We start from the raw sequence: 25,837 nt of genomic DNA on the forward strand, positions 1-25,837 counted from the left end.
TATCTTTATTTCTGTTCCTCACACCATATAATCTCTATTGACCTATATTCAAATTTACTGACTCTTCTACATGGTTGAATCTGTACTTAAATCCTTTTAGAGAATTTTTCATTTCAGTTATTTCAATTCATTTCAGTTATTGTATTTTTCAACTTCAGAATTTCTGTTTGGTTCCTTTGTATAATTTCTATCTATTTATTGATATTGTTTTGTTGTTGTTGTTAAACATCATTCTTTCTTTACTTTAGTTCTTTGTGCATGGTTTTCTTTTAGCTCTTTGACCATATTTAATATAGTTAAAGTCTTTGTCTAGTAAGTATAATGCCTGAGCTGTCCTGAGGGACAGTTTCCATTAATTTAATTTTTTTCATGTGGGCCGCACACACTTGTTTCTTTCCCTATTTTTTTTCTTTTTCTTTCTTTCTTTTTTTTTTTTTGAAAACTGGAAATTTTGAATATTATAATGTGATAAATCTGGAATCAGATTCTTCATCTTCCCCAGCATTTATTGTTGTTCCTTATTGTAGTTGCTGCTGTTGGTTTGTTTACTGGCTTTTCTGAACTAATTCTGTAATATCTTTGTTTTATATAGCCACTGAGTCTCTGTTCTGTTCTGTTGACTTAGTGATGAGCTAGTGGTTTAACAGAGATTTCCTTAAAGCCTTGAACAAATAAAAACTTTTTAAAATTTATTTTTTGTACATGGACTTTGTGTGTGTATGTGTATGTTGGGACATGTCATCAACACTCAGGCACTTTACAGCTTTGCCTTTGACTTTACTTCCTGCTTGTGCAGAGTCTCAGATCAGCAAGAAATGAAAGTTTAAGGCCTTATTAAGTCTTTTCTGAGTATTTTCCAGCTTTCCAGATATGTGGGAATATATGGAAGCTTTTCAAAACCCTTTTTGCTCAGATCTCATTCCCCAGCCTTTCTTCCTTTTTGTTTAGTCTGTTTTCTGTCCTAACCATTATCTCTTGTTCCAAGTGACATCAACCAATTTGCCTTTAACTGTTTTAGTCAGATGACCCCCAAGTAGGGATCCCAGCCTTAGGAATGTTTCCAGTTGAGTGAAATAAAGCAGACCCTTCAAAACACAAGTCAAAACTACAATGACATATCACCTCAACACTTGTCAGAATGGATAAAATCAGAAATACAAGAAACAACAAATGTTGGCGAGAATGTGGAGAAAAAAGAACCATCTTGCACTATTGGTGGGAATGCAGACTGGTACAGTCACTGTGGAAAACAGTATGGAGTTTCCTCAAAAGGTTAAAAATAGAACTGTCCTATGATCTAGTAATCACACTATTGAGTACTTACTCAAAAAAATACAAAAACAGTAATTCAGAGGGACACATGCACCCCTATATTGCAGCATTTTTTACAATAGCCAAATTATGGAAGCAACCCAAGTGTCCATCAATAGATGAATGGATATAGATGTTAAAAATATATATATATGTGTGTGTGTGTGTGTATACACACACACACACACACCACACAATGGAATATTATTCATCCATAAAAAGAATAAAATCTTACTATTTGTAGTAACATGGTTGGAGCTAGAGACTATAATGCTAAGCAAAATAAGTCGATCAAATACCATATGATTTCATGCATATGTGGAATTTAAGAAACAAAATAAATGAGTAAAGGAAAAAAAGAGAGAGAGAGAGAGATAAGCCACCAAAAATAGACTCTTAACTCTAGAAAACAAACTGATGGTTACCAGAGGGGAGGTGGGTGGGAGAATGGGTAAAATAGATGTTGGGATTAAGGTGTATACCTGTCATGATGAGAACTGATTAATGTATAGACTTATTGAATCACTGTATTGTACACCTGAAAGTAATATAACACCACATGTTAACAATACTAGAATTAAAAAAAAAAAAAAAAAGGCAGGCCCTTTGAACTAGTCTTTCAGGGAGCCTCCAGAAAAGTCAAAATGAGCAACCACAATTTTTTAAGAATAAGATCCATTGTGTTTGCCTAGTACTACTTACTTGTCCTAAAAATGCATAATGTTGTCTTTTCGTTCACCACTGACCTGGGGAATGGGAAATAGGACACTGGATAGAACAGTATGTTAAAATGTCACAAAACTCTTTTACTCAGATTCAGCTCTTTTCCTCTTGTTAAGCATCCCTCTGGTTTCTGTAAGCTTTTGATTCTTTTCCAGGATTCCAAAAATAGTTGATTCTAAAGTTTTTGCCATTTTATTCATGGCTTTTATGGATGGATAGACTTATGGGATTCTTTATTCTACTACTTTTGCTGATACCATTACCCCAAACCATTAAATTTTAATTGCCTATTCATTTATGTTTACTACATTATAATGAGCCTGAGAGCAGGTAGATGTTGCATTTGCATTCCTAATAAGTTTACAGATGATGTTGATGATAATAGTTTAGGAACCACTGACCTAGAGCAAGCAACATCTAAACTGAGCCTTGAAAGAATAGATAGGAATTAGGTAAATTAGGTGTTGGTATTATGGGAGGGAGGAGCAGTGAGGAAAGCTGAGGGCAATGTTCAGACAGAGGACACCAGCATATAGTTCACAGGGACCTGCAGGTTTGTAGGAAAAGGAGAGTGATGAGAGATGAGGCTGCCAAGGCAAGAGAGAACCAATATTCAAAGACATTTAAAGGCCTATTACCATACTAAGGAGCTAGGATTTGGGTGGAGAGCCACTGAAAGACTATAATCAGGGAGCAAAGTGATCACTGTGGCTTCAGTGTAAGGTGTGGATTGAAGGTGGACAATACCAATAAGTAGACTAATTATGAAGCTACTGTAGGAGTAGGTTGATGACCAAGAACTATATAGGGACAGTGAAGATAAAGAAAAAGAAAGATTTGAAAGATATTTAAGAGGTAGAAATTAAATTCCTAAACACCCATTACATGTCTGGAATGTAGGTGAGGGAGAAAAATTAAAGTATATTCCTAGGTTTCTGCTTTGATCAATTAAATGGTAATAGTCACTGAGACAGGTAACACAGGAGAAAAGAAGGCTAGAGGAGCAAGGAGTGGGGAGAGGGATAATTTAATTTGGGGACCTGTTGATATCTAGTAGGTCACTGAGTAGAGAGATTTTGAGCTCAGGAGAAAGATCTAAACTAAGACCCAGCTTTGGGACTTTCCAGTCCATAGATAACTGAAACAAGGGAGAAGATGGAATTCCCTGGGTGCAATATAGAGAGCAAGAAATAGATCTAGAGGGCTACATTTTGGATATCCTTGAGAAATGCTACCACTTAAGGGGAAACCTGGGGAAGAGGAATCTGCTTTAGAGACTACAAAGTTGCTGACAGAGGCAGAGGAAGAAAATCAAGAGGACATAACAGAATGGAAGCCAAGTGCTTTAGCCATGCTGAAAGGTGGAGAGAGATCAATTAACATAAGGAGTAACAATATCAATTACGTAATTGAAGACGGTAATCGATAACCTAAGTACAAGTCCTGACAGTGGAGTTTCATGCGTTTAAGCCAGAAATTCACTTCCCATTTCTGTAGGGGAAGTGAAAAAGTAGAGGCATGTAATACAGTGACAGCCAGTTCATGGGTTGTCCTTTTCATTGTTTCAACACAATTTCTCTGAATTTATCTACTACTAATAATGAAAACTTAATATAGTCTTTAAATGTGCTTTTTCATATTAAATTCTGGAAATTTCTTGCAGTCTTCTTGTATATGTTACTGCTTTCCTTCAGAAATAGGGAGACCCTCTGAACAGATGGGTAGCCTGAAGATTTATCTATGAAAAAAAAATAGTAGAAAAAGTAATCTAAGAAATTTAATGATTTGTTTTTTTCCTACAGCTGTATTTCATACAAATGCACATCTGAAGATTTCCTTTCTCGAAGTTGGTTTCTCAGGAATGAACCCATATAAACTAACAAGAGCTTCTTTTTTAAAGATATGGCAGAATTTTCATTTTATTTTAAGGCAAACACTAGAAAAATGCATCTTATTCTGTTATACCAAAACTAATATCCTGAAATGCTTACATTGAGGTACAGACTTGTGTTAGTGAGTTTCCCAGGATTCAAAAACCAGTTAAAATCAACAATGGGAGACTCATGAGGGATTTTGCTTTGTTTATTCCTCTCTGGAAATGAGATAATGGGATCTGTGACAATCTTGAATTCTCAGAATATATAATAAATATCCAGAGGGTCATCTGGAAAACATGAAAATTTCTAATAACTTAGAATTGGGATTTATTGACTGAAAGATTACCAACCTGGGATCGTATAGATTTCCTTTACAAAATGCAACTAATATTTCCTGATCTGTACTTTGTTAGGTGATTTCCTTCAGCTAGAATATCTCCTTATATCTTCTTCACTTTCCCCTATTTCTGTTGGCATTCATCAAAGTCCAGATCAAATACCACCAATTCTATTAGCTTACTAGACTAAGTACATACAACATAGAATAGATGCAGTTTTATATGGCAGTTATTTGCATACTTATTTCTAGTTAAACTGTAAGCTTCTGGAACTATATCTTATTCCCCCATGTTGCCTAGCATGATACCCAGCATAGGGTTGTCACTATATAAATATTAATTTGTTATGCTTACATTTCAGTTATTCAAATTATATCTAGAATTAGAAGAATTCTTTTTTCTGCCCAGCCAAAATATAGAAAGCCATAAAAATGGGCCACGTTTCCTCTTTTGAGTTCCTAGTCATTCAAAATTTAGAATTCATCCAGGAACAATGATGTGTACATAGTGGCTGCAAGTTTCTCCTACAGACAATAAGATTGGCACAAGCAAAAACATTAATTTGTTTTAAAGTTTCTCTTATTTCTAAGGGTTCTCTGAATTTTTTGATCTGCTAATTACAATAGAAGGTTTCTTATAAGATTAGTCTTTGGGGAAACAGGTGGTGGGTAATAGAGAGGGCACATATTGCATGGAGCACTGGGTGTGGTGCAAAAACAATGAATACTGTTAAGCTGAAAAAATAAATAAATTTAAATACTGAAAAAAAAAGATTAGTCATTGGCCAATAAATTGATACACTTGTTTAAAGCAGAAAAGCATTAAAGAAGTATGTAAGAGACTATAATTTAAAATGCACAAATAATTATTTACCAATATTTTTTAAAGGTTTCTTTTATTATTTTAGAGAGAGGGAGAGAGAGAGCAAGCACGTGCACATGAGTGGGGGTAGGAGCAGAAGGAGAGGGAGAGAAATCCTCAAGCAGACCTTGTGATGAGCAGGGAAACCCACATGGGGCTCAATCCCAGGAACCTGAGATCATGACATGAGTCAAAATTAGGAATCAATGCTTAAGCGACTGAGCTGCCCAGGTGCCCCTCATTTACCAATATTTTTGAGAAAAAGCCCCTTCTTTGATTATGAGTCTGGTATTTGGAGTGCATTGTTCTCTTTCTAACATAAATCACTGTAATGCATTATCTACTGTTCACAATGTTAATCTTTAAATAAGAGTGTAAATCTAAAGATTTTTGAAGTAATCTGAGTATAGATTCATTCTAGATTTTTATGTTTATTGACCACCCCACTATATTAAAGTTTCCTCACTTTCCCCTAAGTTAACAACTTAATGATTCACCTATATGCAGTCTTTCCAAAGCATTCAAGATAGACTTTATACAAATAAGTCTCATTTTGTTTCACAGTCATATGTAATTATTTTATTTATAATTTAGTTAAATTATATAAGATGATAACACTAGGCACAATTTGGGGACAAAGACAGTTCAGCTGGTTGGAGCAGAAGTGTTTGGGCATACTAGACAGAGAGAGCAAGTTGGGTGCCAGTGCTGGCATTTAGCATGACGTGGACAGAACTCAATATATTCTACATAGAATGGAGGATAACCATTAACCTGGTGAACTACTTAAATGGAGAGTAAAGAGATCCTCTACTATACTCTTTATTTTATACTAATATCTTTCTGACATTGTTTCACAGAAAAGTTAAGGGTAATAAGTATTTTATTTAGAATTAAATATCTTCATCCTCTGTGTTAGCTGAAGGACCATGGAGTTAAAAGTATAGGGGAAAGAAGAATAAATAAAAATCTGCTAAAAAAATAAAAAACTTTCTTTGCTTGATGTGTTGTGTTGATTCAGGAAGAGCTACCAAAGATCTATATAGAGAGAAAAAATCGTGTAATACATCTAGGTTATTTCAAGTGTGTATGTTTCATTTCTGGATTTATAGTCATTTTTTAATTTCTTTTTTTTTTAATTTATTTACTTGACAGAGAAAGACCACAAGTAGACAGAGAGGCAGGCAGAGAGAGAGAGGGAAGCAGGCTCGCCGCCAAGCAGAGAGCCCGATGCGGGACTCGATCCCAGGACCCTGAGATCATGACCCGAGCCGAAGGCAGCGACTTAACCCACTGAGCCACCCAGGCGCCCTTATAGTCATTTTTATGAGGAATTCATAGGAGTACTTCATAAAAATTTTTTGAAAGAATGAGGTGGGTGAGGGAATAGAAAGTTTGGGAAAATAAATTTATTTTGCCTTTTGGAAATCGATTATGGATAGTATCAGGAACCACTCGATTCTGTGACATAAAATATCAGAATGAGAGTGGGGAGTTAAATCAGCTAAGAATACTCTGGAGATAAAATTATAGAAAAGGGCAAAAGGAAGGACCTTTGTAGTAAGGTTGGATTTTGTCTTCACACAGTAAGAAAGATGGCACAGTTCTTAGATATCACTTAATCCAGTAGTTCTCAACCCTGGCTATTCATTTGAATTACAAACATAGAAAAAAAATTTTTGTAATTGATTTCTTATAGGTCATTCCAAACCTCCTCCTTAGTATGGTGCTCCTAATTCAGTTACTCCAGTATTTAAATACCTCTACCATAGTTTTCATATTTATTTCATTATGATTTTTGGTAATGTGTTAAATTAATTACAAAGGGAGCTCATTCAGAATAATTTTCAGAAAATACCTTTCATGTCATCCTACTGTAAAAAAGTAACTTGTTCAAGGAAGTTTTTGACTTAGTATAATATTGTGAAATCCAACTACTCATTTTCAGGACTATTTTTGATTCCTCAGAAACCCTGTTTGAACAAGCTTGTCTATGGATCTTGTCTATGCATTTTAAGATCTTGAGCATGGTCCTTAAAATATTAAGACACACTCAAAAGAATTCCATCCTATACAAATCTGTTGACTCCCTGGCATCTAATGTAGGATACTTGTTTTGCTCTTGGAAAATAAAAACTGGAATGAAATTAAGTGAAAATATAAGCAATTCTGTTTGTGGATTTTTTTCATGTTAAAACTCTGCATTAAGTAGTTTTGCTGGGTTTAAATGTCACCCAGGTAAAAATAAAATATTATGGAGTTTTTCTGAGGGTTAAGTTTGCTTCACATGTTGGTGTTTTGCTTTTCCAGGGTTTTGAAGGTGTTTCTTTCGCGAACAGCCCAGCGGATTCCATATATGACTGGTGGACGGGTCATGAGGATGCTGGCGGTAATGCTCCTGGTAGTATTCTGGTTTCTTGTTGGCTGGACTTCGTCTGTTTGCCAGAACTTGGAGAGGCAGATTTCACTTATTGGCCAAGGGCAAACATCCGATCACCTCATCTTCAACATGTGCCTCACCGAGCGCTGGGATTACATGACAGCAGTCGGTATGTGGTCACTGGGTGTGTGCGGTTGGCCTGTCCTTTTTCCAGTGACATTAAAACAGACTTCCTTAAGAATCCATATCCTTTACGAAACCAAAAGGGATTTCACCTAATGTGGTTTGGGTGAAACAATATTCTAAAAAGGACAAGGATGACATGTGGAATGCAGACTTTTTCTGAGTTTCCATTCTTTTTCAAAGGCATATAGATGTGTAGCTTTGTTGAGAAAATGTAATCAAGTAAAACAGGAAGGAGAAATGCAGCAAATAAGAGCAACTTCTTCGTATACAGAGACTTTCTGTTTTCCATCTTATCAATGTATTCCGATTTGATTAGCAGTAACTATTCTGATTTAGTTCTTTAGGTGGGAGCAAAAGGGAAACCGTACTGTTTTTTTTTTTTTTTAATATTTTATTTATTTGACAGAGAGAAATCACAACTAGGCAGAGAGGCAGGCAGAGAGAGAGGAGGAAGCAGGCTCCCCGCGGAGCAGAGAGCCTGACGTGGGGCTCAATCCCAGGACCCTGGGATCATGACCTGAGCCGAAGGCAGAGGCCTTAACCCACTGAGCCACCCAGGCGCCCCCGTACTGGTATTTTTTATATAGTTTTGGTCCTTTGATAATTCAGGCTTAGGATCTACAGCACTCTTTGGGTAAAGATTTTTCCCTGCAGGCTTCTTAATTGATCTATCGTTCTTCTAAAGATAATTTATTAGGAATTATCTGGAGGTCCAGTGTTACACAAAAATGAAGCCACGCTCCCTGGGGTTGGTTAGAGTTCTGTGACCGAGAAGCTGGAGAACTTGGAGAATCACATGATGTCTTAGGCCAGAAGCACAGGTTTTTCTGGCACCTTGGTTTTTGGAAAATGCGGAAGAGAAATCAGTAGGAATATTTCTGTTGTTAACATTAGGCTATTTTAAGCCGGGCCTCTAAAGATATGAAAAATAATGAAAACAAATTTTTGTTATTTGGTTGTCATTCCCCTCAATACACCACAGAACAAATCTTATTTTTTGTTTGGCAGATGTCAAAAATAAACACATGGGTCTAATTCCTATTTTCTGTCTCCCCCATATTTGGCAATTGTTGGTTGAATATTCACATTTAGTATTTTGCTAGAAGTTAATAAAAGGTATATTTAATTTATAACTTAAATGTAATAATATTTTTCTGGGCAAGATATTTTAGGAATTTTATTGGCCTGATATCTATAATAATATATATAAAGCAATGTGAGTATGTAAAAGAAATGATTATGATGATTCTATGGAAAGCCAACCATCATTATTTTGATCAATATCAAAGAAGATATCAGAAATTATCAGTAGGTATATATCAGTAGATACCAATATCAGAAGATAAAACATAGAACTAGTCTGATTCTGACTTTAGTGTAGATATGAAATTAAATAAATTGTATAGATTTAAAATTACTACTCAGTAGAAGCCTCTAACATTATTTTACATTGTTCAATCCAAATAAAGCAAACTAGGAAAAATCATTTCCCCATATTACTGTGAAGAAAAGCCTACCATATTTCATTTGTTTTACAATACTCAAAAATATACAATGATGCATCATTGGGTAGGAAATAAACAAGCAGAAAGTATGGCCTATTTATCTAGCATTTTTTTTTTTTTAAGATTTTATTTATTTATTTGACAGAGATTACAAGTAGGCAGAGAGGCAGGTAGAGAGAGAGGAGGAAGCAGGCTCTCCATGGAGCAGAGAGCCCGACGCGGGGCTCGATCCCAGGACCCTGGGATCATGACCTGAGCTGAAGGCAGAGGCTCTAACCCACTGAGCCACCCAGGCGCCCCCTTATCTAGCATTTTTAAAGAAATTTTGTACACCTTGGTATTGAGATGTATTTAAGACCTTTTAAAATTTCTTTTACATTTTGGAGGAAATCACATTTATGATTTATGATCTCTATTTAGAAATAAATAGGAATATATAGCTCCAGTAACCTTCAATTTATTTTATATAAACTTTTTTTATATATAAGTAAAAGTTTCATACTATAAACAAGACCCATTGAGTATCTATCATTTCTCTAGTACGTGTTGAACACTTTGCAGGAGATATAAAATGTATAAAATTTTTATTCCTCTCATCAAGTAGCTTACTGTTGGTTTATATAAATAATGAATTATTAAAAATTATTAATAAACAAAATTATGTGGTAAAGTCTTTGGGTATAATAGTAGTTCAATAAAGGAAGACAACAGTTTGGACCAGAACCTAGGAATCTTTAAAAAGAAGTTCTTTGAGCCATGGATAACACTTAGGTTAAGGTAAAGTGGTACAGAAAATGTTCTCTTTGATAGGAATAGTGGTGGAAGTGGATGGAATTTATATGAAATGTGAAGGAAATGCCCAACTAAAAAAAAGATTATGTTGGACTACATTGTGATTAATTCTGGATAGTTAAGTTTATTGAGTCTTGAAAACCTGTTAGAGGAATTTGGAGAACTAGGAATGTGATGTGACGAATCAGTAAGGTCAGTCTAGGAAGGTCAATCTAGATTGCCTTTAGAAGATATATATATAGGGGCGCCTGGGTGACTCAGTGGGTTAAGCCTCTGCCTTCGGCTCAGGTCATGATCTCAGGGTCCTGGGATCGAGCCCCGCATGGGGCTCTCTGCTGGGCAGGGAGCCTGCTTCCTCCTCTCTCTCTACCTGCCTCTCTGCCTACTTGTGATCTCTCTGTCAAATAAATAAATAAAATCTTTAAAAAAAAAGAAGATATATATATATACACATATGTGTGTATATATAGTACACACATATAGTATCTGTGTGGTATATATGTTATATGTATATACGTGTGTGTATGTATATCTGTATGGTATATATGTTATATGTTACACACACACGCACACACACACCTCAAATTCATGGGTTTGGAAAGAAGAATCATTAGAATGGAGAAAGGGCAGTGATTCTCAAACATGTGGTCTCAGAACCAACGCAGCAGCAACTCCTGGGAACCTGTGAGAAATGTACATTCTGGGGCCATCTCAGACTTACCTAGTCAGACACCAGGGTAGTGGGGCCCAGGAGTCTGTGTTTAACACACGCTGTAGGTAATTCTGATGCTATTCTAAAGTGTAGAACTACTGACTCAGAGGAAGTAATCAGATGAGCTTACATCACCTATCTCAGCTGTGCTCTGGGCACTCCGTAATACTGTTTCTCTCATCAGTCACTAGAAGATTTTTCAAATGATGTAGTGTATCCCCTCTTCACACCTCCAAACTATCCATGTTCTTCTTTTCACTTAAAAAAGTAAGGTAGCAATCAGGCATCAGTTGTCTTCCAATTCTTGTCTACATATCTATAAATCTTTCCATATTCCTACCCATTCTTATCCACACCCCCCCCCCCCCGCCATTACCTAAATACTTCTTACCTGTGCCACACTCACCCAGCATTAAACTCCTTATCTCCAGGCCTTTCTCAGTTTATATGACTTTCCCATCATCTGAAGCGCCCCTACCTCCCAGATCTCTCATTAAAAAAATTCCATTCTGACCACAACTTTCTCTCTTAGATTATTTAACTACTCTGTCTGCAATAGCATTTAGAGTCATCAACTATTTTTATCGTGCTTTACTGCCCTTAAATTCTGTTTTCCTCCAGAGACACAGCTTACCAGGTAGCAAATTTTTCCACTAGCAAGGATGAAACTATGAAAAAAGTAGGCATTTTTTAATACAAGTACTTCTGGATCATACCAGAGTAAGGGGTGCACAAAGAGCAAGGAGGACTAAGCCCACCTTCCTGAGGAGTCTGGGATGGGTAGGACAAGAGAGACTAGCTTGAGGTCCATAGCTTGAGATGGCTACCGGGAATGCAGTTCCTTGGACAATAAGCCGGTCTCAGTTAATGTAAGAAGAGAGGGAGAAGCTAAGAGGGGAGATGGATTATTATGATGGGAAGATCTAGGTCAAGGCTTTAGGAGTGAGATAAAAGTAGCAAAACTTGAAAGGCAGGCATTAGTTAAACTAATACTCCCGTGGGTGTTCAAGAACATTTGGGTCTCAGAAAATAAAAGACTAGTGATAACGGGCAGAGAGACCAAGAGGTGAGAGGAAGTTAGATGGAGGTGGTGGCGGCGGTTTTCTCATCTCCACGCACTGTTTGCATCCGATAAACTCCCGGAACACCTTCATTTCGATAATACCCTTTTCCTGCAGTGACACATTTCTCTAAAGAAAAGTCGAGACACATGATCTAACAACAGGAACAAATATTTTAAATGAGGACTGTCTTAAAAAATCAGAGCCATGTGGTTGCTGTGATTTTTTTTTTCACACTACCCTACAGCAGTTCCATTTCTTTATCTTCCACGAATCTTTCATTTTTATTTCTAGTGCATGTAACACTCGATATTCTATATTTAACCTCTCTTAATTTAATGTTTTCTAATGTGCGGCAGATGCTTCTTTTCAGTTCTCTTTACATATTTCTATAAGTAGCATGTTTGCCCTTAGATTTTTTTTTTATACTCAGACTGTTATTTAAGAAGAAATTCTTGTATCTTCAGTCAGCCAAGAAGAAACCTGTCCCAAAAGCTAAATTATTCCATTTCCTAAATGGAAATGTTTCAACATAGGGGACAGGCTGCGGGGAAGCAATGGACAGGTTTTATCTTGAGGTTGTGGACAATCTTTGTCTGGAAGCTCTGTATACTCACGTTAGTGACGGGAGTCAATTTAGAAAAAAAGAGAAAGTGATTGTTCATATATTTATAAACATGCATTCTGGATTAGCTTTACCTGCCAAAAAGGATCTATTTTTTTTTTTTTAAATACAAATTGAAGAACCATTTGAAAGGGTGCAGTACTAGTCTTCCCACCGAAGTTGAACCCTGTTTAGAAACATGGGTCAGAAATGTAAAGGATGGTTCTCTTCTGTTTTGCTTATGGCAGGGGGCACCTCCAGAGCTGCTCAGACAAGTGATTTGCCTACCCCAAGTGTCTCAGATAGGAATCAGGTTTAGAAACTGCTTGGAAAAACCTCCAAACCTCTATGAGACTCCGTTTCTTCTTCGAAGAAATGTGTGAAAACATAGAAAGGGGAAAAAGTTGACATTCATGATCCTACTGTTACTTATATATATATTTATAATTTTCAATTATCAGGTTCATCCTATATAAAAGTTTGTGAGGTCAGCTTTAATGGAAAACAGATAAAGGTGTAAACGTTGAGACTATAAAAGACAGGTGAACATGGGGCAGTGTTTTACAGGCCCGGTAGTCTGGGAGTTTTTTACTGATTTTTTTTTTTAATCTGGTGGAGAATGAACTTCAAAATGTGAATGTTCCAGAATATTTCTAGACTAGAGTTCCTGTAAAGACTTAAGCTGCCATACATCTTTGAAAATCATCTATAATGAATTTTTCTGAGTATTTTTAAGTACACTGCCTACCATTCATAGTCTTATATCTGCTTTTGTTTCTCTCCTAACTTAGTAGCCCTAACACTCCTCAGTGACATTACCTAGATTGTTCTCACTATATCCCTGACAACTAGTAAAGTATCTGTCAGCTCTTGATAAACATTTGCTGAAAGAATAAAGGATGAGCTCAGCTCCCTCTATCTTATAATACTTTCTATGGTCAGAATTAGACCAGTGTGAGGAAACATGTTAAAGTTAGAATTCCAGGAGTTACACAATTGTCCCCACATTCATTTTAATGGTGAAGTATACGTTCATATTTTGGAAAGTATTTTTGAGAAAGTTAAAGAAACTAAATTAGCAGGCACCTGGGTGGCTCAGTTGGTTAAGTCCACTGCTTTCTGCTCAGGTCATGATCCCAGGGTCCTGAGTTCAAGTCCCACATCAAGTTCCCCCTGCTCTGTGGGGAGCATGCTTCTCCTTCTCCTTGTGCCTGCCACTCCCCCTGCTTGTGCTCTCTCTCTCTCTCTCTCTCTCTCTCTGTGTCAAAAAAATAAATAAAATCTTAAAAAAAAGAAAAGAAAAGAAACTAAATTGCCAGTCCATAGCACTTTTATGAAATTCTACCTCTGACTTGTCCAACAGTCAAAAGTAAGACATTGGTATCAGTTTGGCATAATAAATCGGAATTACAATTTTCAAAATATTACATAATGCATTTGAATGAAACTGATGTGCTCTTGAGAAAAATTTTTATTATTTCACCATCCTTTAAGAGCTATGTAAAGAATAAGGGAGTTGGAACTGAGAAACACTCTTCTAAATTAATGGAGAAAGCAAATAAATATCTAAAAATGCTGGTAGCAGATTCTCAGATTTTTTTTTTTTCTGAATCTACTTATTCTATTTAATAAGTTGGTAGTTAGTCGTGCATGTTCAGGATTTTGCACAATAGCAATAAAGTTTTTCATGGCTAAAAAGTTAAAACTCTGTTACCCTAGGAGTTTCCTAATGTGTTGGTAAAAACTTGACAAATGAGTAAAATTAACTTCTCATGCCTGAATTCCCTTCATGATGTCACCCCAGCGTAAGGAAGACCACCTGGATTTAGCCCTTACAGGCAGGGTCCTCCAATATGGGGCTTCCACATTTGGAATACATAAATTTAATAGGGTGATACAATGGAGTTCATTCTTTTGTTGGTTAGCAGGCAGTTTCTGACTACACAATCAGAAGATAGACTGATGATAGTGAAACAGTACCAGAAACCAAGAGAAGTTAGAATGAGTGAGCAGGTTCTTATTTTACCTACAAGAAACAACAAGGCCAAAAGGGGACGAATAGATGGTAACGTCAAGGACATGGGGGAACTTCCACTCCACGGCTAAATCCCTGCCTCAGACTTTAGTTCAGATCTAGGCAAGCGCAGAAATGTTTCCTAGGTTACTTTTAGAAGTTAGGTGATGATAATCCAACATGATTTTAAAGGAACATAATTGAGAATAAAGCTATTTTGCTGCCTTCCTGAACCGAGCACAAGAATATATACAAAAAGTTCTATCCAGGTTTCTGTTTACCTTCTCGTATTCTCTGTATCTTTCTGTATCACTGTTATGGCCTAACTATTCCCTGACAAGGACTCTTTTATAAATTAAGACTCTTTTATAAATTGCCCATGTCTTCATAGTTGTGAAAAGTCCAGTGCATGAAGTATCTTGTGGGAAACTTCTTAGAGCTTGACATTTCTTGTTACATATTTTATTCACTGACTTTGAAAGAAAGACATACAGAAGAGTCTAGCAATAATCAAACAGGTGTGACCGGCTTGGGTTCACATTCCATTTGGGAATTTTTAAATATTTAGTTGTTTAAGGGAATCCCAATATTGATTCATCCACTCTTTAAAAGTTCTAATTCATTTAGATGAATTTCACATGGAATGAGTTCACTGCAGAAACCATAATCATTGCTTTCCCTCTCATTCACATGCTCTTCTTTGTTCTCTTCCTTCCTGGTATAGTATTTTAAACATACAAGGCCATATGTTTGGTAATTTAATTAGTCGTATGCTGCTGTTTAGAAGGAAGCAAGAAGACTACAGTAACTGTCTTACTGAGTTATGTAGGAAAATTCCAAAATAGCAATTGTTTCTAAGGATTTAAATATTTAATTACCCTAGAAGTTTAGGCTGTCTTATGACAGGTGAAATGGAATATAAGCACCGTTTAATGAGTGTGAGGGAAAATAGATTAGACTTCCTCTTCATCTGACTTAGATTAATGTTCATGATGTAGCTTCATTTACATACATCTTCTTTTATCCTGTTGTACTGTATGTCTTAATCCATACTGCATCACTTGTTACCACTTCAAAAAAGTGCTTTTAATTTCAATCAAAGGATAAAATCCTGACCACATAGACAGTTTATTTGCCTTGACTTGGGCTACATTGCTAGAAACTTGCACATACTTGTGGGTGGTCCTGCTTGAGTGTTTTTAGAAAGAGTGAAGTGGGAGTTATTTCCGTATTTATTTATATACCACCTCTTTTGAAAAATATTTTGCATCTTTGAGGAGCATTTATTTATATGATGCTACAGGGCTGATAGGACAAATTTTCCTGTATCTTAATTTTATCCTTACAATGCCACTTTTCTTTTTGGAAGTTGAATTTTGTGAAAGAGCTGGGCATTATTTTGGGACAGGTCCTGAAGGGCATGGAGCAAGAGTAACTAAGATATCTGTGGCCATCACAGTTTCTTCTGTGAGTTTCAGCTCCCTGGTGGAACCCTGGGATTTTAAAGGTGGGGGGGCGCAGCAACTTTAAGGAGGGAAAAAAAGGGGATGGGGGATAAGATGGCAGAAAAGTAGGAGACCGTGTTACAACTGGTCCCCTGAAGTGAGCTAATTGTCTACCAGAACGCTCTGAACACCCATGAAACCAGCCTGAGATGTAGGATTATACACGTCTGGATCTCTATGGGGGCAGAAGAAGCCAGTGGCGAGGTAAAAAGCATACTTGGAACGATAGGACTGATATCAGAGGATAAAGAGAAGGGGGAGGGAGCCACCTGAAGCAACCCTTTGGAAAGCAATACCCCAATATGAAATTGCCCTGTGATTGGGGACCAGCATTGACTTGGAGTCTAGTTAAAAGCACTCAAAAAGGGCAAAAATCTTAAAGGGCAGCTGGTGGAATCGGGCAGTCACAGGCATGGACCTAAGCCCAGGGACCCAGGTAGGCCACCACTGGCGACCACCCGTGCCTGAGAGAGTGCAGTCCTGGTCCTGGAGCCCCCAAGTTTGATCGGCTTGAGGGAGTCAGATGGGTACTCTTTAGAACCACAGCCTTTAGCACTCTGTGCTCACTTCACGACCAGGGTCTGAACCGTACTCCCCACCCGCACCTGAGATGCTCTGTGTGGCCACTAGTCGTGACCCACTGAGAGTCTGAACATGCCCAGGACTTGAAAGAACTACCCCAGACAGCAGTCCCCGCAGAGACAGCCACCAGAAGCAGGCTCCCTGGACCAGTATCACTCGTGGTTTTGGCATGGGGGTGCAGGGACAAGCAGGCACTTCGGGCAACCCCTGAGACGGTTGCTAGGGGTGAGAACCACCTGTGGGAGGTTGCACAGCTCAGCGGAGTTTGCAGAGGGGAAGTCTGTGTGTTCTGGCCCACCCAGGGGGGAGCAGACTGAGGCTTCTCTCTGAGGCGGAGGTTTCGGTGCAGTTTGCTTTCCACTAAACCTCCAAAAAGCAGCAAAAAGCCTCCAAAGGAAAAAACCTCCAGAGAACAAAAGCCTGAAAAACCGGTTTCCACAGAGCCCAGCCCCTTAATGGGGAGCTGGAGGACTCAACCCAAACAAGACTGACTGAAAACAATGCGGCAGGCCCCTCCCCCAGAAAACCAACCAAAAGAAAGAGAACACCCACCACAGAGTCCCCATAAAATTGTAGAAACCCAATATCAGGGGAAAACAATATATTAAGCTCACGGTATTGCCCTAAAACCTGTATATTTCATAGATACAACTTTTATTTTTAATTCATTCTATTCTTGTTCTTTTTAATTTTTTTAACCTACTTCCCATTATAGCTAGAATGTAATACAGCATATTCCATAATAACCTTTTAACTTGAATTTTTTTCATACATATACCTATATTTTTCTTTTTCTTTTCTATTTTATTATTTTTTTAATATACATATAGATATAACCTTCAAGGTAATCCTCTTTCCCTAATCAATACTACCCCTATATATAAACAAGTTTTAATTTCCCTTTATCTCTAGAAAGTTGACTCCTTTAACAAAGATTCCAAGATACACCCAGGAAGAATCAAAATAACCTTCCTCGCCCACATCAAGGATTTATAACCACCCTCCCATCTTTTTCTTCTGTCAGTGTTTCTATGTATTTGTTTTTGTTCTGGTATTATATAAATCTCATCCTTGGGGTTCATTTTGGCTGGTTTTTTTTTTTTTTTTCTTGTCATTTACTTTTCTTGGTCTTTTTCTTTGTCCATTTTTATTTGTATACCTTAAAAATCTTGCCTTTGGGGCCCATCTGGCTGGGTCTTCTCTTTTTTTTTCCATCTCTCTTTCTCTCTCTCTTTTTTTCTTTTTTTTTTCTTTTTGGTGGTGACTTCCGATTGCTCTGAAACTTTCCAGGGTGCACCTTGCCTCGATCATGGTTGATATTTTCAGCTACACATCCCCTCAACCACCTCTCACCAAAATGACTAGGAGGAGGAACACCCAACAGAGGAAAAATTCAGAGACTGCCCTCTCCATCAGAGCTATTGGATTGGACATAAACAGTATGTCAGAAAGGGAATTCAGGGTAACAACTATCCAGGCAATGGCTAGGTTGGAGAAAACCATTAATGACAACAAGGAATCAATTAGGGCAGAAGTGAAAGCCACCCAGGAAGAAGTTAAAAATGCTATCAATGAGATCCAGTCTAATCTAAATTCTCTAACAGCTAGGGTAACCAAGGCAGAAGATAGAATTAGTGATCTAGAGGACAAAGTGATAGAGAAAAAATGATCAGGAGGAGGCCTGGAACATACAGCTTAGAAGTCATGAAAACAGAATTAGGGAAATAAATGACACCATGAAATGTTCCAACATCAGAATCATTGGCATCCCTGAGGGGGAGGAGAAAGAAAGAAGACTAGAAGATAGAGTTGAACAATTTCTCCATGGAAATCTTCCTAATCTTGGGAATGGAACCAGCATTCATGTACTAGAGGTAGAAAGATCATCCCCCAAGGTGAACAAATCTAGAAAGACCTCGAGTGTTAAACATTTATATGGAATCATTTCAACTTGATGAAGTCCCAAAAATTCATTTTCGCTTTTGTTTCCTTTGCCTTTGGAGACATATCTTCAAAGAAGCTGCTGTGGCCTCTGTCAAAGAGGTTACTGCCTATGTTCTCCTCTAGGATTTGGATGGATTCCTGCCTCACACTGAGGTCTTTTATCCATTTTGAGTTTATCTTTGTGTATAGTGTAAGAGAATGCTTGGGTTTCATTCTTCTACATGTAGCTGTCCAATTTTCCCAGCACCATTTATTGAAGAGACTGTCTTTTTTCTACTGTATATTTTTTTCCTGCTTTTTTGAAGATTATTTGGCCATAGAGTTGAGGGTCCATATCTGGGCTCTCTACTCTGTTCCACTGGTCTATGTGTCTGTTTTTGGCTAGTACCATGAGTTCATCATCGTTAGCCATCAGGGAGAATCAAACCAAAACCACATTGAGATACCACCTTACACCAGTTATAATGGTCAAAATCAACAAGACAGTAAACAACAAGTGTTGGAGAGGTTGTGGAGAAAGGGTAACTCTCTTACACTATTGGTTGGAATGCAAGTTGGTGCAGCCACTTTGAAAAACAGTATGGAGATTCCTTAAGAAATTAAAAATAGAGCTACCCTATGACCCTGCAATTGCACTACTGGGTATTTACCCCGAAGATACAGATGGAGTGAAAAGAAGGGCCATCTGTACCCCGATGTTCATAGCAGCAATGGCCACAATCGACAAACTGTGGAAAGAACCAGGATGCCCTTCAATAAACAAATGGATAAAGAAGATATGGTCCATATATACAATGGAGTATTATGCCTCCATCAAAAAGGGTGAATACCCAACTTTTGCATCAACATAGACATGATTGGAGGAGATTGTGCTGAGTGAAATAAGTCAAGCAGAGAGAGTCAGTTATCATACAGTTTCACTTACTTGTGGAGCATAAGGAATAACACCGAAGACATTGAGAGATGGAGAGAAGTGCGTGGGGGGAAATCGGGAGAGGGAGACAAACCATGAGAGACTGTGGACTCTGAGAAACAAACTGAGGGTTTTGGAGGGGAAGAGGGGTGGGGGTTGGGTGAGCCTGGTGGTGGGTATTATGGAGGGCACGTATTGCATGGAACACTGGATATGGTGCACAAACAATGAATTTTGGAACACTGAAAAAAATTAAATTAAAAAGAAAAGGAGGGGGAAAAAGCCATCTTCTGTTGCTTGAAGAGTAATATTCTATAGATCAACTCAGTTGTCAAGAAGATTTTGGCAGATCTTTTCCTTTTATTAAAATGACTGTCATAGTTCAAACAACAAGCTGTTAGTCCACATGGACTGAGGGTCTCTGCGTGTTCTTACAGCTCCAAGCATTCCGATTCCTTAGTGATTATAGAGAGCTGGGCGCTACCATTTCCTCTGAGATTAGATTACTTAGGAGGAGAAAAGTGTGTGGGTTTTCAGTTTCTACTCACTGAGACCCATTCCCCAAAGTAGTCAGAACTCTGGGATATATTAAATAAGAAAGAGATCGCTTGGCCAGGAAAAAGGCAGATTTGTATGAGCGTGTAAATCTGCCACTCAGTTATCAAGCAAGATCCTGAGCCAAGCCTAACTCAGCAAAATTGTCTCAAAGATTTTATAAGCTAGAAATTGAACGAGGAAGTTAGTTTTTTTTTAACTTCCAAAAGAGAAAATGATGTTCTAAGAATAAAATTAATGTATAAAATATTTTATTCTCTCTTTGCCCTTTAAGGTCATATAAAGAACTACATCTCAAAGAAGTAAAATAATTTTCCCCAAAGGCAGAATATAAACAAACAGAAATTTAACCCCCACTATAATCATCCTAAAACCATGCAAGCTAGTCCTTCAAAAAGTATGTGTAAATCTAGAGAGGTTGCCAAAGCAAAAGCAAATTGCCAATGCTGTCAGTCTTTAAAAAAGATTGACAATTTTAAATGTATTTTTTAAATGGTAACAAATAATCCCAATTCCGGCTCCCTCCTCAAACAACACAGAGGCCAACGACCAGGAGAGGGAAACAGAAGAATGTTACTAGAAGACTGAACTCGCTGCCCCGTCACTAACCCTGTCCCCTGAGTGGTCCCCACTCTTGTCTTTGTGAGCCCTTCTTACATTCATGATCTTGATTGTGTGTCCATAAGCTGGGAAGTGTCTGAATTTCACTAAATTTCTGTCACCCCACATCAGACTTAAAAAATCTTAAGTGCCCATGCCTAGGACAGAGGGAAGAAAATATACCGTTTCTAACTTTCCCTCTCAAGATGCAGTGGACATTGTGAAAAACTTGATCCAAATTCTAGAAACATGTGAAAGGAAGCAATAAAGAAAAGCCAACATGCAAATGTGTGACCATTCACAGCAGTTCTTGCCTCGGAGAGCTCCCTCGCGGTGAGTGGGGACCAGAATAGAACCGTCAAGTCACTGTGTGACCTGTACAGTTCAGATGATTAACAACAGTATTCCTTGGTATTACTACACAGGATCTCAGATGCAAGCTTGAAATTGGAACATTCAGAATTTTGCCCCATCCTATAATAAAGCTTTCACACATGTAGGTAATGTACAAAATGCATTTAGCGCAGTGCCTGACACATTCAACAGATGTTCGCTGCCAAGTCAGACTGAGGGGACAAAAAGTCAGTCCAAATGGAAGTACTAGCTAATTATGATTAACATATTAATTGTTTAAATACAAACAATTACTGCTTGGAAATTTTCTTTCGTAAAATTAAAACAATATTTCCCCAGGGTTTTGTCTCTACCTGTTAGTAATAGAGCAAAAGAACCCTCAGGCCAGGGATGTAATTTTGAGAACACTGGTCCGGAACAAGAGCCATGTGCTCCAGGCTCTGCTCTGTTGTGAACCCTGTGAGGGGAACAGGGGTACAAGGCTTTCCACAGGCTTGTTCGGTAGCCCAACAGAGTCCATCCCTTGGCTCACTGCTTCCAGAAAGCTGAGGAGGGAACAGACAGACATTCCTGCCTCCACTGTCCTGCTTGTGAAACCCACTGCAACACCCACCTTCTCCGTCACTCACTATCCCAACGCTGAATAAACGGACTTCAGGCAAACAGAGTAAGAGCAATTCACCAGCCACCCATATGCAATCATATACACACTCAAAAAAAGTATCCCAGACTACATGGTCTAATAAAGTCCCTTCTAACTTTAAAATTCTATCAAAAGTATCATTCTCTTTGTTTTAAGCATTATAACTCTGATAACTGTTCTCATTTTAACCAAAGAAATGGCAACTAAGCCTCCAGAATATCAAGGCTCGTGTGTGCCAGTTGAGCCCTAGAACACTGGAACTTGAGCTACTCTCAAGGATTATTGAGGTTGTTTAATATTTCATGATCACTTCTGTGCCACCTGCCATGTTATTAGCATAAAACAGTAGATATCTAATTTGAAGGACTTAGAGAAAAATAGAGGAAGACGTTACAAGACATCCTTGGACATTAAAAAAAAATGAAACCTAAATGCTTCATCTGTACATTTATTTGTGCCATATAAACATTTTTTTAAAGGGGCTAAGAAGTATAAAATGTTATTAAGAAAAAAATGCCGGGGCACCTGGGTGGCTCAGCAGGTTAAGCCTCTGCCTCCGGCTCAGGTCATGATCTCAGGGTCCTGGGATGGAGCCCCGCATCAGGCTCTCTGCTCAGTGGGGAGCCTGCTTCCCCCTCTCTCTCTGCTTGCCTCTCTGCCTGCTTATGATCTCTCTCTGTCAAATAAATAAAAAATAAACGAATAAAAAATAAAATCTTTAAAAAAAATGCCTTTGCAACATGGCAAGGCAGGAGACCACATCTTGTGAGACATTTTGTACTTTGAAGTCATTTTTCTCTCAGCCCTTGTGGGTGTTCTAAGATCACAGAGCTAAGGCGTCTTCAAGAGCTGATACAAATTCTCACTTCTTTGCTTGACCCAGCCCGTTGGAATGATAACGTGAAATCACTTTCATTATGGTCTATTAATTTTTAAAAGGCTGTGGTAGTTAACTTTCAAACTGTTATTCCTTATAGATTAAAAGTAAAATACCTCAGTTTTCTGAAAGCCCTATTTGGATCTTTAAATATAAATGCAGTTCCCCTTTTAACTATACTCATGCCTCCCATCAAAATCATTTAACCACAGAAATTATTTTCTAAAGCAGAAGCACAACACATATTTCAACTCCCACGTAATAACACTGCAAAATTTGGTAACATCTGCATATTTTCTTTCCTAATTGCAATGTTAGTTTGAAGTTAATTATATGAAACTGATTTTTTTTCCAAGCACAACTTTCCTATATCACATTTAGTTTAATTGGTACTTTGAATAATAAATTGTTTTTCAGCTAGAGCATATTGTTTGATATTGCTAATGAAATGATTTTAATGTCAGGCTTAGCTATTAGGAGGAATCTTATTTTATCTCTTATTTTTAAATATAATTCTACATTGTAGTAGCCTAATTAACCTAGCTATTTTCCTTTTTTTTTTTTTTTTCAGTCTTCAGGATAACATCATATAAAAACACGGTAGTAAGTGGCAGGGAATAGCGTCTTTAAAAGGAGACAGTGTCAGTTACATGTGAATCCTTCAATTTCACCATATATTTGTGCTGTTGTTTAAAAATATTTTTGCTTTAACTATTCTTAACTGCCAAACACACCACCAAACCCTTAGTGGCCCATCTGTAAACAGCAGTTACCACTGTTAATAATAATGCCATATAACCTTTAGATCATGTATAGGCCTGCAGTGTTAGATGGAGTGTCCAAGGTAACAGAGGTTCTACATCTCTAATAACCTGAAACTGGTATCATTTAGGTTCTTTCAAATCAGCAGATATTTATTGAATCTTATCTATGTCTGCTCAGTACTGTTGAGCTATCCAAGTAGGCAAAGGGAGAAAAAAATAATTCACTCAGTTCCTTGTTGAATCATTATATTATATACCTGAAATGAATAAACACTGAATGTGAATTATATTGAATTTAAAAAGTAAGTAAATAAATAAGTAGATAAAGACTCACTTCTTGCCGTGAGGTCATTACTAGTTGGGGCTAAGGAATGGAGTGATTAACAAGACTCCATGATTTTCTCTCAGTTATATATTGTGTGGCATTATTCTCTACATTTCGTAATATCAGTAGTTAAAAACTGTAAGATATTAGAGGAGGGAAAATTCCATGCAAAGTGAAATCAGCTCATGTGGCCTTGCAGTGGAGGTAGGACCTGAATTAAACATTGAAAAACTGGATTGGATTTGGAAATGCGGGTAAGAGGAGATTTCTTGTGTGAGCAATAGCATGACCAAAGACTCAGAAGCAAGAGGAATCTTCGAAGTGTTCAGAGGATGAATCTGCCTAGATCAGCTTAGAGTTCATGCTGGGGAGCATTGGAAGATCATGCTGGACATATACCATGAAGTCATGGGGGCAAAGAGTGCCAGGACCAAGCATTTGTAAAATAATAGAAAGGCACTACCGATTTCTGAATGAAGATGCACACAACACCTCATGAAAGCCTGGCCTGAGGGTCAGCAACTAGACAAGTCAGGGGCTGAGAAAAGTATACAAGTACAAAAGAATAAGCAAAGTGGGCAGCTAACATGAAGACTGGGTCGCAAGAAAGTCTTAAAAGTGAGGACATGTCTACCCAAGCTTGAATCCCTTCTAGTCTTCCTTGGGGGTGGGGGTGGGGGGAACAGGAATTATTTCCTGGGTCCTAAGTGAGTCTTAGTGAATCCTGTAGTGGAAATGTGAATCAGCTAATCCACATGGAGTACCAGGGATTTGGACAAATCCTGATGTGATCAAAAGGAAGTTCAAGTAAATGAAGAACGAATGAACTCAGGGTAAATTCAGGTTTAGAAAGGGAAGTTGAAAAATAATTGTAACCAATAAGGAGTGACATGATAGGCACTTAAAAGATAGTCATTGTGGGCATTGAGAGGAATGATTTGTATGAAAAACAGCTCAAAGTAGAAATGTACCAGTGAAGGATGGCGCAGAGATTTCACACCTGGGTAAAGAGGCAATAAGAGTACCATGGACAGAAATACAAGAGGTAGGAAGGAAAGTTGTACAAGAAGATCTCAGCATTTCCTGATTCACTTTTCCTCATCCAGTAGAACTTGGCTGGACAAAAAAAAAAAAGCATTTATAGCACATGGCCAGTGGCCAACGTACTGAATAATTGGGACTGAATAAATCTCATGGAGCTCTTTGAGTGTGGCTTATTTTATATTTGGCTTCTGACCACATCAGGGTTTTAGAGTAACTCTTGAAGGATGTGTTTACTTAAGGAATTTTCAGTAATTAGGGCACTACCTATTGTTTAAATACTGACCGAAATATGCTGAAAGCTTGGCAGGTAAACAACTTGGCATATGGGAATGGAAGTCAATGTTTCAATAGATAAATAAATAGGTTACCTCGAAGTGATGCATTTGATTAAAGACTTTCTCCAAATTAAAGCTTTCTTCTTTGCTATGATTGATTAGATATTATCTTCTTTAGATACTATCTTCCAGTGAGGTCGTGTCACTAAGTCAGAAAATGGATTGAACTATTAGTGGTCAGAATGAGTTAAAATAGTGATGTTCAGGTTGGAAAAAAAGTCAAATGAGATGTTCAACAATAAGAACAATTTAACGTGTTTTTATTTATTCCTTTATTTAATATCTACCAGACAGAAATTATGTTAAATGCTTTATATACATTATTTGATTTCATTAGCAAATAATCTCATGAGATATATACTTTTGTTATTGTCATTTTCCAATAAGATAACTGTGGCCAGAAATATTAAGTTGGCTTAGATGATGCAAAGTTAATTCAAGATAGAACCAGAATTTTCAATCAGGTCTACTGTGATTCCAAAGTCCTTATGTTTAAATGCTGTGCTATGCTTGTCTCTTCTGACTTGAGCCCCACAAATAAGATGATTGTGAATTTTATGAAGCCTTCAGCACTCCACCCATAAAAGATAAGATTTCTGTCATATGTGAAGAAATAATGGTTCATTTATAAAATATGCCACTGAATGTTTAACAACCTATTTTCTCACATTTCTGGCAATGGGTATCTTTATGTTGTGGAACCAGATTCAATGCAGTAAGAGTTTAAATTTCTAGAAGCTGCATATAAACACATTACAAGCCTTGGTTGTCTTGATGACTTCATTACAACCCAGATGCTCTATGCGTATCTTAAACTTGGTTGAGGATGTGGAAAATTAGTCTATATTTGTTTTAGGAAAAAGCCAGGTATTAGCAAAAGAAAAACCTGAGGCACCAACCACTGTTTTAAGAAAGAAAGAAAGAAAACAAAAATCAAACTATACCTTTGTAAAATCTTCTGTGACACTCAATAAAATCTTAAAATAAATATGTCATATGTATGCATATGTGAATGACATTTTGTATGCATCT

At 37.5% G+C, this 25,837-nt stretch overlaps 1 protein-coding gene across 1 annotated transcript in view; it reads left to right on the forward strand.

Moving 5' to 3' along the window:
• Nucleotides 1-25,837, forward strand: part of GPR158 (G protein-coupled receptor 158) — a 425,723-nt gene that overhangs the window by 383,935 nt on the left and 15,951 nt on the right. Inside the window, exon 7 of the mRNA XM_046014062.1 lies at nucleotides 7,421-7,659. Within this exon, the coding sequence (XP_045870018.1) occupies nucleotides 7,421-7,659 (239 nt within the window). The remainder of the gene's footprint in view (nucleotides 1-7,420; nucleotides 7,660-25,837) is intronic.

This window comes from Meles meles, chromosome 7 (assembly GCF_922984935.1).
Source record: "Meles meles chromosome 7, mMelMel3.1 paternal haplotype, whole genome shotgun sequence".
Classification (NCBI taxonomy): domain Eukaryota; kingdom Metazoa; phylum Chordata; class Mammalia; order Carnivora; family Mustelidae; genus Meles; species Meles meles.